The 14,904-nt window shown below is 36.6% G+C and overlaps 2 protein-coding genes across 2 annotated transcripts; both read right to left on the minus strand.

The window, feature by feature from the left end:
- Window positions 1-2,579: 2,579 nt before the first annotated feature.
- Window positions 2,580-4,611, minus strand: LOC139194842 (uncharacterized). The gene is made up of 3 exons (XM_070819761.1): window positions 4,335-4,611; window positions 4,165-4,271; window positions 2,580-3,128 (listed from the first exon to the last, which is right to left on the minus strand). Exons 1-3 carry the CDS (start codon window positions 4,609-4,611, stop codon window positions 2,580-2,582), a joined length of 933 nt encoding a protein of 310 aa, XP_070675862.1.
- A 2,547-nt stretch (window positions 4,612-7,158) lies between these two features.
- On the minus strand, window positions 7,159-9,746 carry LOC114823345 (large ribosomal subunit protein eL20z-like). The gene is made up of 4 exons (XM_029098848.2): window positions 9,332-9,746; window positions 8,817-8,892; window positions 7,709-7,829; window positions 7,159-7,536 (listed from the first exon to the last, which is right to left on the minus strand). The coding sequence occupies exons 1-4, from the start codon at window positions 9,546-9,548 to the stop codon at window positions 7,477-7,479; spliced, it is 474 nt and encodes a 157-aa protein (XP_028954681.2). The 5' UTR covers window positions 9,549-9,746; the 3' UTR covers window positions 7,159-7,476.
- Between the last annotated feature and the right edge of the window lie 5,158 nt (window positions 9,747-14,904).

Genomic DNA, 14,904 nt, shown 5'->3' on the forward strand with positions numbered 1-14,904 from the left:
TTGACGCCACCTTCAAAACCTCCAGTGTTCTGGACAATGAGAGGCTTTCAGGCAATTCAAAACTCATGTCACTGTAATCCTAAAGATTAAGATCAAGTTCAACACCATTATACCCAACAGTAGTGCAAATCAAATCACGAATACGAGAGGTCCTCCACAGTTACTGATCCATAGATGTCTCCATGCCGAAAAAGTCGAAGACTATATTTTTTATGTCTGTTGAGTCATGAAGGGTGAGTAAACGATCAATGAACGTCATCATGGAATTCCACTTTGGGAAGAGAAGTCCATAATTAAGTTCTCCCATCAACTTGACAGAATGGTATGTATCCTGATGGCTAATCAAAAACATTATTAAGATCACTGTTCTGTTGCACTTTTGATAACTTAGCAACTTTTTCAATGTAAAATTTCATACAAACTTAAGTGTTGATTTTCAAAGTATGTATTGTATTTTCATCATAAGATCATTACAATTGTACAACAATATATAAGGAGATTGACTCCTTGATTTATGCCACAAAAGGTGGCTTAGGGAAGACAACCGTGACAGCACAAAGATAAACTAGACCTAAGGAATTGACAACCGACAAAAGGTGATAGCACAAAGACAAAAGGTGATAGCACAAAGATAAAAGGTGACAAGGTTATAGCACAAAGACAAAAGGTGATAGCACAAAGATAAAAGGTGACAGCATAAAGATAACCATTTCCAATACGCCCCCTCAAGCTGGATCCAGGAGGTTTATGGATCCAAGCTTGGACAGAAGTCGCTGAAACTGATGAGAAGCCAAAAGCTTTGTGAAGATGTCGGCCAGTTGGTCGAAGCTTCTTGTATAATGTGTCTAAATCACCTGCGACTGCACCTGTTCTCGAACGTAATGGCAATCAACTTCAATATGTTTTGTCTGCTCGTGAACACTGGGTTTGATGCTATATGCATGGCTACCTAATTGTCACAAAATAAGGACATAGGAAGAGTTGTAGGAACACCTAAATCGCACAGAAGACCCTTGACAGATCAACTCACACGCAGTTGAAGCCATGACACGATACTCAGCTTCGGCACTTAACCTGGCAATAACAGTTTGCTTCTTACTTTTCCATGTGACCAAGTTTCCACCAACAAAAGTACAGTAGCCAGTTGTGGACTTGCGATCGATGGCGTTCCCCGCCCAATCAGCATCACAATATCCCATGATTTGTGTGTTGTCATTCTCTGCATGAGGATTCCATGACCCACTGATCCTTTTAAGTAGCGTAAGATCCTTTTAACAAGGGTCAAATGCTCAAGAGTCAGGGAGTGCATGAATTGGCTCATAAGACTTACAGAATATGTGATGTCGGGTCTAATGATTGTTAGGTAGATTAACTTACCCACCAATTGATGATAATGGCTGATATCCGTGAGTGGCATGCCCTTCAAGCTAGGTTTATGCTTTATGTCGATAGGAGTAATTGCCGGTTTAGCATCGCTCATGTTGGCTTCTTTGAGCAAATCCAAGACATACTTTCTTTGGTTAAGAAACAGACCCTTGTGCGAGGTTACCATTTCTATACCAAGGAAGTACTTCAATATCCCAAGGTCTTTAATTGCAAACCTTTGTCTGAGGGACTGTTTGAGGTTAAGGATCTCGTCAGCATTATCACTTGTAATTATCAGATCATCAACATAGATCAGCACAACCAATTTGCCCATAGCTCTTGTGTGAACAAATAGTGATGAATCGGCATTGTTGCTTATGAAACCAACACTAGTGAGAACTGAGCTTAGTTTGGCATACCAAGCTCGTGGAGACTGTTTCAGGCCATAAATGAATTTGTGCAATTTGCACACCAAATTCGGTTCATTACTTTGAGGATGCCTTGGTGGAAATTTCATATAGACCTCTTCTTTGAGATCTCCATGCAAGAATGCATTCTTCACGTCCATTTGGTACATGGACCACCCCTTGTTTACTGCCACGGACAATAACACTCTCACGATGTTCGTTTTGGCAACAGGTGCAAATGTTTCTTTGTAATCCACCTCGTATGTTTGAGTGAATCCTTGAGCTACCAATCTTGCATTATGTCTCTCAATTGATTCGTCTGACTTGAATTTAAGTTTATAAATCCATTTGCAACCCACAGTTTTCTTGCCTATGGGAAGTTTGGTGATACTCCAGGTGTTGTGTTGATCTAGGGCTTTAAGTTTGTTTATACCATATTTAGGGCCTCGTATATTTGGGCCTTGGGCCTTGTATTTGGGCCTCACACTAAAGCCCATACTTTGTAAAAGAGGAGGAGCCCCTTATTCTATAAAAGGGGACTCCTCCCCTCATTCTAGGAGAGGCTCATTCTCACCCTCGGAGACCTCACTCTCATCCTCAGAGGCCAATTCCTAAGTTTCTCCTCACCCCTCTCAAAGCTCTCACTTATAGAGCTCTTTCTCTCCCTCACTTCTCAGAGAAATATAATACAATCAGTGTGGACGTAGCCCAAACCTTGGGGTGAACCACGATAACTCTTGTGTCATTTACATTTTATGCAGATTCACGGTCGGATTTACGTTGTACCAAGACATCCGGTTTTGTGCATCAACAAAGTTCTTCTTGCATTGCTTCCTTCCAAACCTCTTGGTTGTTGGCCTCATGGAAATTCTGAGGCTCCTTGTAACTTGATATGGTGCTTAGGAATGCAGCATGGGCTGGTGTCACTCTCTTGTATGACACACAATGGGATATGAGATGTGTGGGTTTGTAGATGACAAAGTCTTGAAGTCTTGTGGGAGTTTTCCTAACACGCATTGGATTGCGTCGAGGAGCAAGAAAAGTTGTCTCACACTCGTTCGCATTTTGGACCGTATTATGAGGGTCATCTTGATTATCACCATCTTCATGCCGTGTACCATCAGAGTGAGACCCTTCATTGCTACTTTCATTGAGAGATGCATCAATGTTAACATGACTGGGATCTTGTTGTTGAGGAGCCTCAAGTTCGATTCTTGGTAGTGGGAACATATCCAAGTTGTCATCCCCTTGACTTGTGATTTCATGTGACTTGCTGAAAAAATGATTAGTTTCATGGAATCGAACATCTTTGGCCACAATCAATCTCCTTAGTTGAGGATTATAACACTTATACCCCTTTTGTGTAGATGAATAACCAAGAAAAATACATTTAACAGCTCTAGGATCCAATTTATCTCGATGATGAGATTGAATATGCACAAAACAGATGCAGCAAAAAACTCGAAGGTGTGAGAAATCAATTTTACTTCCTTTCATGACCTCTAAGGGAGACTTGAAATCCAAGACTCAGCTGGGTAATCTATTGATGATATAAACAACTGCCATAACCCCTTAGGACCAAAATCTCTTTGGTACATTCATTTGTAGCATTAGTGCTCTTGTTTTTTCAAGTAGATCACAGTTTTTGCGTTAGACTACACCATTTTATTGAGGTGTGCCAACACAACTTGTTTGATGTATGATGCCATGAGTGCTTAAATATTGTTTCATGATATGGGACATATATTCGGTGCCATTGTCAGACCTTAAGGTTTGAATTTGAGAGGAGAAATGGTTTTTAACAAGGTTATGAAAGTCCTTAAATACTTCCATAACTTCATTCTTAGACTTTAGAAGATACAACCATGTGATTCGAGAGAAATCATCAACAAAGATCACAAAATACTTATAAGCATCAAAAGATTCACTAGTTGGTCCCCATACATCTAAATGAACTAGTTCAAAACACTTACTAGCTCTGGACAAGGAAGAGTTAAAAGATAATCTAGTGGCCTTAGACAAGTGGCATGTTTCACATGAAATAGCATCATTCCCTAAGTTTGGAAATAGAGTTGACAAAATGGGTGGAGAAGGGTGAGCTAAACGTTGATGCCACAATTGATTATCTTGAATGGGATTGAACTTGGCTTGGAACCCTCTGGGATTGCTTTTTGATATGTAATAGAGACCTTCTAAATAAAACCCTTCACCAAGCGTCTTCTGGGTGGCACAATCCTGAAAGATGACATTGTGAGGAGAAAATATAACTAAGCAATTCAAGGTATTAGTGATATTTCCCACAGATAGAAGTTGAAATGGGAAGGAAGGTACATACAAAGCCATTGATTCAATTTCATCTAACATTATTTTTATTTTTTTCCTTTCCTAAAACCTTTACACTCTCACCATTTGCAATTGAAACTTGGGAAGGATTAGTGAATTTTTCAAACTTTTGAGACTTAGACACATGGTTAGTCATATGATCTGTGGCACCCGAATCTACAACCCAAAAATCATGCAACATATTTATTTTAAGAGCAGTTTTAAAGGATTTCATGATACCTTGCATGTTTTCTTGGGGTACGGGTTTCGTGTCTGCCAAGAAACCCGCAAACTTGCCGAGCAATGCCGTCGAGTTCCCTTCTCCTATACTGTCTGCACGGTCAATTCCAGCCCCTCCTTTCTTGCCTTGAAGGTACGACATAAACTCATTCATGAGTTCAACTGGATTCGCTATGAAGTTCTTGAATGGATCAAACCCATTAGAGGTGGAGGCAAACGCATGATTTGCTCGGTGTGTAGTACGATTCACCCTTTGTAAACCCTTGTTGTCCTTCATGAAGTCAGGCTTTAATTCTGGGTGTAAAATCCAGCATGTCTTTAACATGACCTATATTGTTGCAGTGTTGACACTTCAAGTTCAGATGCTTTCCTTTGTACTTCCTCTCGTTGGTTATAGAGGCCCTAGCCTCAGGTACACTGGCCATTATACCCATGTTCCTGACTTTCCTCCTAACTTCTTCACGTTGGATTGTTGCACATACACTGGTGAAGGAAGGAAGTTTTGTGTTCATGAGTATATGACACCGTAGATCTTCATACGTTGAATCGAGACTGGACAAGAGTTGAAATATCTTGTCTTCTTCTGCTCTCTTTCGTAGCAGTGCTGCTTCAGTTGTATGAGGGAGATAAATTTCCAACTCATTCCACATGCTTTTCATGCTTCCTAGGAGTTGCACAAACGGCTTGTCGTTTTGTTGCAGATCGAAGATGTCCTTCTTTAATTGGAAAACCCTTGTAGCATTGTTCTGGCTGCCATACATTTCCTTAACCGCCTCCCATAGCTGGTATGAAGATTCAGAGTAACTGAATATTTCAGCTAATTTCCGATCCATGGAATTCATGAGCCATGACATAACTAACTGATCCTTGCTAAGCCAGGATTCATAGGTTGGTGAGGAAGCATCATGTACTTTGATGCTTCCATTTATGAACCCTAACTTGGACCTTCCACCTAGAGCCAGAGACACTACTCTCGACCAAGGCAAGTAATTAAACTCATTTAACACGACTGAGCTTAATCTTTGATTAGGGTTGACATCCACCTCATGCACATTCATGGAGGAAATCACCTGTGAACTTTCAGCTTCTGATCCTAACGAATTGTCTTCAGCCATTTTGAAGATTGAACACGCTCAGATAGTAGTACAGCAGAGGCAGGTTAGATTTCCTGCTCTGATATCATGTTGATTTTCAAAGTATGTATTGTATTTTCATCATAAGATCATTACAATTGTACAGCAATATATAAGGAGATTGACTCCTTCATTTATGCCACAAAAGGTAACTTAGGGAAGATAACCGTGACAGCACAAAGATAAACTAGACCTAAGGAATTGACAACTGACAAAAGGTGATAGCACAAAGACAAAAGGTGATAGCACAAAGATAAAAGGTGACAGCATAAAGATAACCCCTTCTAATATTAAGTAAATAAAAAGAGATGAAATATTTAGACCTGACAAATATATACCAAAATACTCACATGTATGTGCGCGTGCGTACACACAGATAGTCACAGAATATTATTTTCTCAAGAAAAGTTTGTCTAAGGAAGCAAGCAAATTAAAGAAGAAGAGTACCTGACAAGGGCTTCTGAAATAGTAAAAGCTCCGATTGATTCCTGAGAAAAATCAGTAAAGGCAGCAACTCCTGGAGTTTGGACTCAGAATTTATGATAATCAATAATTTATAGAGAGAAGCTTCCCACACTCCAAAAGTTAATATGTATATACATGCGATTATGAAAAGAAACATAGTCAATAGGCTTGTGCTGGGAATCCTCATTGCTCATTCATCATCTCGTTTTGAATTCGGACCAAGAAATTGAATAAAGAAAAATACTTTCAAAATTGTTCAATTATTTTCCTTTCGCAACTCGGGTTTACTAGGATTAGATAATCTCTAATGATGCTCTTTATTTTATAGCCAAATTTTAGCTAAAATTATTCGGCTCAAGTACGAATAGAGTTTAGGGTTAAAACTCACTTAAATATTAGCCCACGTCATCACCTTATGCTACCCACCTAATAAATGTCCAACATTTGTTGGTAAACATAATTGCCCAAGTGGTTGACAGACCCCCATCTTCGTTGGTGCACGTTCTGAATAAGGATGGTCATCCTTGTCCGCCTTGAGTTGTTGTTGCGGTAGTTGGGGTGACACTCAACCTGGTTGTAGTGTCTGCTTGTATGTATCCCCTTCCATCGTCTTTTCTCTTTGTGCCTGTTTGGTGTTCGCCATTCGTTGGCTCTCCTGCTGTTTCGGCTTCGGCCTTGGTTCTATTTCAAAAAAAAAAAAAAAAAAACATAATTGCCCAAGTTTTAATACGTTAGTTATCTGAAAGATTTTATGAGATTTGGAGTCACTTAGTACTACGGTTTAATGATATTCTTTTTTTTTTGCACTTGTAAGTAAGAAATGTTAGGTTTGATTCTTGCTAAAGGAGAATTTGAACCATATTATTGTTAGCTCATTATGAGATTTAAATCCATCATCTTCCCCTTAGTGTCGATATATCGTTTATTCAAAAAGAAACAAAAGATTTGGAATAGGGCTTGTGTCCCTTGGCCTATGTTTCCTCCACCCCTGACTCCCCGAGTCGCACAAATGGGTGAACAATACAGTCATTCTTCATCACCAATTGGCCAAACACTAATGGCTTAAACCTTTTTTTTTTTCATCAACGGAAATGGGGAATGCGATGATCTGGTTAAAAGATTGAAATATTGGAGCAAACAAATAATTTTTTTTCTAGCTATTTACTCCGATGAGACGATAAGTTTTTAGATCGCACATATGTTAAGCTAGCAACAACACCTGTAAATTTCCAACAAATAATAATTTTTAGAGTGCTATCACTAAAATCTTATGTTTGCACAAGGACTCGAAATCTCTCGTGGTTATAAACATTCGAGAACCGAATCAACCCATTGACATGCGCATACTTTAACATTTTGATCGGACCAATAACTAATAGATAGCATCATCAAATAGTAAGAGTCAAGATATCATTTTGGCTAACACAAGTTCAAACAGTACATGATAACTTATAAGCAGATTGACATCCATGCATAGTCTTCCGAGAATCCGGACTCGTGGCTGTATCAACCATACAAAAGCTATATAACTCCTCCCTATGAGATTACCAGCCATGACCTCCCTTTGTTGCACCAAGTACAATAGCAATTGTTGCAAGAAGAGCCTGCAGATAAAGTGGTATAATAAAAAAGGAATAGAGGATAAAAAAAAAAGACGACTAGACTGGCAACGAGGTAAGTATTTGACAAACAAAAGAAATTTGGAGGTAGATAAAACATAAAAAGTGGAGTACATTGTTCCAAAAATCTAAATGAAAGGAAATAAGAGTTACTCACGCCAACTGTGCAAGCGTAATATCCTGGTTTCTCTCGGGGGTCCATCCTATTCCTAGCGCAAAGTAGGATAATTGCACCAACATACCAGGGGACGGTAGCAAGGAAGAAACCGATAATAAACCTGCAAAAGAAAGAGCAGAAAATTAACAAATCTTTATTGATGTTATAGATAACTTGATAGTTGCAAGAAAACCGCGAATACAATGAACATATCCTATTATTTTGCTTTTAAGGAAGCCTGGGAGCTAGTTTCAGTTTCTTTCTAAGCAGTGAACAGAAAACACGATCATAGTCAATACTATCAAAATGAGGGCAGAGTCCCTATTGAAACACTATCTTTTTTCAATTCATGCCGCAAATGCCATTTCTCGTGCTTATTGAATTTCTACAAATCTCAAATCTTTCCTTCAAATTCAGTCTATTCTATTTTTGACAATTTCCACAATAGAAAACAACTCTGCACAATAAATTCAAGAGTTTTTCTGTTGATGTTGTAGATTTCTTGTCAGTATTCATGTTTCTATAACTATTAGAATACTACGAAGCTCGATCAGTGATGCAATTTCTTGATTAAAGATCCAATACTTAAATATCATCCTACCATGCTAGACTACAACAAACAACAACCAAGCCTTATCTTACTAAGTGGAGTCAGCCGTGTGAATCCTAGAACGCCACTGCGTTCGGTTTTGTGTCAACTCTTCTGTTGGCTCCAAGTACTCTATGTCTTTTCTTAAAGTCTTCCGTTAGCTCCAAGTACTCCGTCTCTTTCAAAATCTCCCTAGGTCTTCCTCTATCCCCTTTAATCTGACCCTCCCTCTCATAGTCACATCTTCTAACCGGAGCATCTGTAGGTCTTTGATTCGCGTGTCCAAACCACCTTAACCGATTTCTCTTATCTTATCTTCAGACAGTCCTACTTACCTCGATATAAATCCTACCATGCTAGACTAGTTGAAATTATCAGTTGAGGGAAAATAATATTAAGCCCTTTACCTATACATCAGGATTGAAACCTTCAGTTTTCTTATAACTACAGAACATTGTCACAACCCTCATATCAATCAACTTCCACAAAGCCATTTAAATTTTAAAGCAGCAAACTTACAAGCACCAGCCAAGTCCACAACCACAGCAACGAAGGCGATGCTCTCTTACAGGTTGCCCTTCAGCAACCGCATAACCTAGAACAATAAACAGAGCAATCCAATTACACGGCTAAGAAACCGACATCTACGACAACAGAAAATGAAGATCCAGATAAAACACAAAGCACAAAATGGAATAAGCAACAAAAATACATATCAAGTCATTCAACGACAAAATTCCCACTAAAAAATAGAACAAAAAAAATAAAAAAAACCCTAATGACATCATTACAAAACTGATCTAACCACTATCAGCATAACTGAGATTGTTTAAAACTTAAATCCATAGCTGTTCTGTTGATAAAAATCAAAAGGGTTGTTGCAGTGACTAAATAAGTCAAATAATTCCAACCCAGAAAAACAAATTGAATTCACAAACTTATCATTTTAAACTCTCGTATATACCAATCGAGAAAACAAAGTTATCATCAATCAAATTAAGAACAGAACAAGAGATAGAGGCTCTAAAGCATACCAGGAACGGTTTGATATCCATAAGCGTAGTTTTCAGGATGAGGAGGAGCCGAAGGGTTAGCGGCTCCCGGCGGCGGCGCCGGCTGAGGGAATCCTGTCGGCGGAGGCGGTGGTGGGTAGTTGGCTACTCCTTGGAAAGTTCCGTACTCGGGTGGCGGAGGGGGATAGTGATGCTGATGATCACTTGACACTCCTCTGTTCTTTTCGTCTTCGCCCATATTTTCAAGTAACAATTATTGGTTTTCGAGCTTTCTGTTTGTGTGATTTTGGTTTGGAGTTTGGAGTTTTGGTCGCTGGTAGTTGGAACTTGCGAGGTGGGAGGAGCTGTCGGAGCAAGTCGACAAGTTAATAATTTTCTTTCGTTTTCATATTGTGTGAATGCTAAGAAAAGGGAGCAAATGTAAATTTGAGCATCTGATGATGGAGATTCGTTTGGATATACTTTTAAAATGATTAAAAGCGTTTTTAGAAAAAATATTTTTGCATTTCAAAATCACTTAAAGTGCTTTATGTAAGAAGTATCAATTATGTGCTTCTTTCACGAAGCACTTTAAGTGTTTTTCCAATATTTATTTGTTTTTTTTTACTAAGAATTAATTCTAAAAACAAGTTCACCAAAAACATTTTTAGTTATTTTAAAAACACATCTAAACGAGTTATATATTTGATTGTGAATCAGGGATTGTTTTAAGTACATGCATTTTGTGGTGAAGTTCTGTAATTAAATTCAAATTCAAATGCAATTAGAATAACTGTTTTTTTCAATCCAATACTCAACGATAGAGTTACGTCTCCATAATGAGCTAGTCGCTACTAAAATCAAACTTACTACAAATATATATTGGTTTAATATTTTATTAGAGTTGAACAATGTAACTTGAACTTAAGAGCTTTTCCGACTGAATTGAGGCATTTACCACCAAATAATGGGTATAAACTTTATAGGGTCGAAACTTATCTATATATTTTTGTCTCCCAAGTCTATAACCTAATAATGAGTCCCATTTGTTGGTGTTTACTTGTTCTTGTACTTGAAAAGAGACTAAAATTAGGAAGTGATAAACACACCATTTTTTTTTTCTTCTTTCTCTACACACTTATGTGTAACATTATGTTTTGTTTTTGTTCGATTTTATTTAGTCTTACAGTAAAAAAAATTTAAAAAGTGTGTGAAAATCAATTTTTTAAAATTTCTCAACAAAAATGGGCAAAAAGATGATTAAATTAAGTGAATTCACTGGCCAATAAATTAAAAATTATTACTATTAACAAACCGTTATTGACACTCGAAAAATCCAATTATACACTCGTCATATGAGTACTTTTCATTTTAAAACTAAAAAACTTAAAGAGTATACAATTAAATTTTGTAATGTCAACCACCATTCTTTTTCTGTTTTTTTTTCTAGGAAATAAACTTAATTATGAGGAGGCTTGAATGTTACTGTGGGCCCTTTGGCTGGAGTTTCAATGAGATGGGTAGTTGGGCAGCCAAAATATCCAAAACAAAAAGAAACTAAAACTTTGTAGATCGAGGAGCAGATTGAAGAGGATGCCAAAGGGAATACTATTTTATAGCTTAAAAACGAGCGGATGTGATGAGCTTAGTCGGCTCATGCGCAAACTTTTAACGAAATATGGAATACTATTTTGTAAAACACTTTCAGCAGTTCAACTCTTTCGAGCTAAATTAACTACAAGGAAAGGATGCCAAATGGAAATAGATTCTCTTCAGATGTTTTCCACCAAAACTTACGGATTAAGTGATCCGATCTTTTGAAATTTAATCCAACAGTTAAAAACATAGATCCATTTTAAAAGTTATAATAATTTTAATTGTTGGGTCAAATTTCAAAAATCCGGATCATTTGATCTGTGGAATTTGATTGAAGAGATCCAAAACGGATCTCTTTCCATGCCAAAGAACCAGAATAATGGAAGAAGCTTTACATGACTTAGCTGAGATACCAATCAAAATTAAAACTTGTTTGTCTACGACATTTATATACGTGACTAAGAGGACTGGCCCTTGCCAAGTCAAAGTTAACAATAAAGGGGCGGAAAAGACGGGATCTTATTATTAAACTTCACTTTATTACGTAATTTTTAGAAATCTGTCGGCATAAAAATTTGGCAGCTAATCATACATTATGAAGCTTATTAGGAAGCTGTGGCAAAAACCGCTTTGAACAATATATAGGGGTTGAGATGACTGTGAAAGGAATTAACAAACAATTAGAAATGCGCATGGAGTAACTAAAACGTATATAAAAATTATAATATATTCAGTACAACATACGATTATTATATATTCAATGTAGGCCTTAATTTGATTTAGAGAGAGAAACAAAAATTAGAAAAAAAAAACTAATTAAAAATGTTTGAATACTTTGAGTTTTAACGAAAATAACAAAAAGATATAAAAAAATAGTACCAAAATTGACTTTTTAAAATAAAAATATGATTTTTCGTTAAAAATAAATAGTACTGAATTTTTTTTTTTAAATTCAATTAAAATATCTAATGCGGGTGGAAACATATCACACGTATGCGCCACGTGTTGAGACATGATTGGCCCTACGTACTTGATTTTTTCAATGGTAATATGACGTGAAAGGTAACAAACTTTTGCGTTGCAGGTGTCCCACTCCACTTAATCCACTCTCCAATATCCATCTGCCGACAAATCTGGACCTCTGTCCACCACAACCTGACAGAATCACATCACATGTAATGTTTACCTGGACTTGGATTCTCTGGCCTCCTATTTCGGTACTCTTTCTGTGCCCTCCTGTTTTATGTGGTCACGGTTAATCTATGCTAACATTTTATATTGTTTTTTATAAAAATAATAAGACAAAAAAAAAATAGTAATATAAAATATTAACGTGGCTTAACCGTGACCACACAAACAGGAGGGCACAGAGAGGGCACCGAATTGGGAGGGCAGAGAATCCAAGTCCTGTTTACCTTGGTAAAACAAGGAGTGAGTGAATTGATCCAGTCACGTGTAGTGTTTGACTTAGTGAAACAAGGATTATAATTCTCTCCGGTCTTAATCTCTAAGCTTTCCTCCTTTCCTCCTTTTCTCTTACACTTTATTAAGAACTTTAACGAAAAACTCCCGATCTTATTTATTTTAACAAAAAATTATATTTTTACACTAAAAAATCAATTTTGGTACTATTCACTTTACCCTTTATTTTATTCTTATCATTAAAACTCAAAGTTTTCAAGCTTTTTTCATTAGTTTTCCATTTATTTTTTGTCTCTCTTTATATAAAGCAGTTAATATAAAATGTTGACATAGCTTAATCATAATTGTTAATGAGAAAGAGAGGGGAGGAGAGGGAGAGTAAGAGGGGAGAGTGTCTTACTCCGTAGAATAATTATCAACTGTTAGAATGTGAATGTTCAACACAGCTTAGTAAAACATCTATCAGTTATTATTTCGGAAACTTAATGAATCAATCGTATGAATATGTAAAATACAAGATTTTCAATCCTAACAGGAAAATGAGAGAAATGAATACTCAATTTAAAGTGAGTAAACACAATTCCATACTATCAAATTTTTTAAATCATATGACATGATTGTTGATCGAATTATCTTAAGTGTCAATTAACGTGCTTATTTCTTATTGCATATTATATGATTTACAATTTTGATTTAAAAAATTAGTTTACCTAAAATTACTCATAATGTATTATTGAACTGAAACGACACGACGAAGTTAATCTATTTCATGTAAATTATTCTCAAACAAGAGACATTGCCAATTTTTGTATTTTACAATATATGCACATGATCGCAAAAGCTCCTGGAAATCATGTGAAATTCATCTTTACCTTATACACACTCTTATTAATTTTTTATCATTAATCTTTTTCAATTAATTTAACCTGATAACTTCAAAAAAATGTTTAAGAAATAAAAAAGAATGTGTAAATAGTTCTATCGAACAATTGTTATCTCTACCATACGATCAACCCAACTAGTTGCATGTGATGTGACGATGATACTCCAAGCACAAGGGCCGAATTTGGCCAAAAAAATTGGCTATAAAATGTACCGCGAGACAGGGGAAAACACCCTCTGTTGTTTAAGTTTTCCAACCAACACTCCTCTCCGGATCCTTTTTATAAGGTAATTCGTATATGTTCATCATATATTATGTAATAAGTTTTTGTCAAGTATTATTTACATTTAATTTTAAATAAAAAAATTTAAAATGATTTTTTACTGTATGATGTACGATGAAAGGACACGATTCACAAATCCTTGGATCCTCACAAAGAGGATTTGGCGAGGATCCGAATTTATTTTCCAAATATGGCGCAATTTACAGTCTATCCAGTTAGGATTTGAATCTCATTCGGATCTAAGTTGTGGGGATCCTCACATTCTAACAGTTTATCGTACATCATACAATTAGAAATTATTTGAAATTTATTTATTTAAAATTAAACATAAATAATACTTAACGAAAAATGACAACACGATGTACTATGAACAGGATACAAAGATTCCTACAAGGGAAATTTTATTTAAACTCATCTAACCTCTTTTTATACCCAACTTACTCTCTTCACCCATTTTGTTTTTTATTAAAGAATTAATATTTCTTTAAACCCAAATTTATTACCTAAACTACTTCTCAAACCCAATTCAAAATGTAAATTATCTTTACACCCATATGCTAATTAGCTTATAACAATGCATGATTAGATTGGGATCAAGATTGGGGTTGAGAATGAGATTGAGACTGAGAGGTGTTGGCTCGCTGTAAGCGTTTTTTCCTGTATCTCCATGCTACTTGAATGCATCTTTTTGCAATGCCTCTCCAGTAAGCTGACTCATACCTGCCATAAAAACCAAACTTCAACATCAATGTTCTGTCATAAACCATTCCCACATGCATCCTAGACGATTTCTTGAAGACCACGTATGCATGTCACCAATCTTCAATCATGTATGCATACATGAGATATGAATAGCTTTAATAAAATAAACCTTATGGCTCATTGAACAAGGGGTTTGCGCAAGAATATGGAGAAAACACTGGTGACTTCTTCAATGTCAGCTGCGGCAATCAATGGAAGAGACCCACATGGGTAGATTGCTCTCCATAGAGTTTGTTTCAAAAGGAGATGGAAGTCATTCGAATGCTGCTTGAAAATGGTGTGGATATGGATGCTAAAGATGAGGATGGATACACCGCGTTGCACTGTGCAGCGGAGTCGATACATGATGATGTGATTGAGATGTTGGTAAAGAAAGGAGCTGATGCTGAAGCTCGAACTAACAAAGATGTAACTGCACTGCAGATTGCTGAGTCTTTGCACTACGTTGGGATTACTAGGATACTTATTCATAAAGGTGCAACAAAAGACAATAGTAGTATGGTACATATCTTGACCCATGCCTCAATTTCATTTGGGAAAAAATCTATGGGACTAGAGGAGGAGATGACCAAAGGAGGAATGAAGAAGAAGAAATCGAGTCAAGCTAGAGCTCTTTGTGGGAGCTTCGATCGTTTGATGCCATTGGATGTTGTTTAGCTAGCAAAGCTA

The sequence above is a fragment of the Malus domestica genome, chromosome 03, assembly GCF_042453785.1.
Source record: "Malus domestica chromosome 03, GDT2T_hap1".
In the NCBI taxonomy this organism is placed as follows: Eukaryota; Viridiplantae; Streptophyta; class Magnoliopsida; order Rosales; family Rosaceae; genus Malus; species Malus domestica.

What these genes read in the sequence shown, in the direction of transcription:
- LOC139194842 (XM_070819761.1), bottom strand. Translation starts at nt 4,611, where the DNA reads ATGAAGGACAACAAGGGTTTACAAAGGGTGAATCGTACTACACACCGA. An exon ending in ACCCCAAGAAAACATGCAAG is followed by an intron (nt 4,272 to 4,334) that starts GTATCATGAAAT and finishes TTTGGGTTGTAG; the next exon opens with ATTCGGGTGCCACAGATCAT. An exon ending in CAAATGGTGAGAGTGTAAAG is followed by an intron (nt 3,129 to 4,164) that starts GTTTTAGGAAAG and finishes TCTACACAAAAG; the next exon opens with GGGTATAAGTGTTATAATCC.
- LOC114823345 (XM_029098848.2), bottom strand. Translation starts at nt 9,548, where the DNA reads ATGGGCGAAGACGAAAAGAACAGAGGAGTGTCAAGTGATCATCAGCAT. An exon ending in TGTGGACTTGGCTGGTGCTT is followed by an intron (nt 7,830 to 8,816) that starts GTAAGTTTGCTG and finishes TTTCTTTTGCAG; the next exon opens with GTTTATTATCGGTTTCTTCC. An exon ending in ATTACGCTTGCACAGTTGGC is followed by an intron (nt 7,537 to 7,708) that starts GTGAGTAACTCT and finishes CTTTATCTGCAG; the next exon opens with GCTCTTCTTGCAACAATTGC.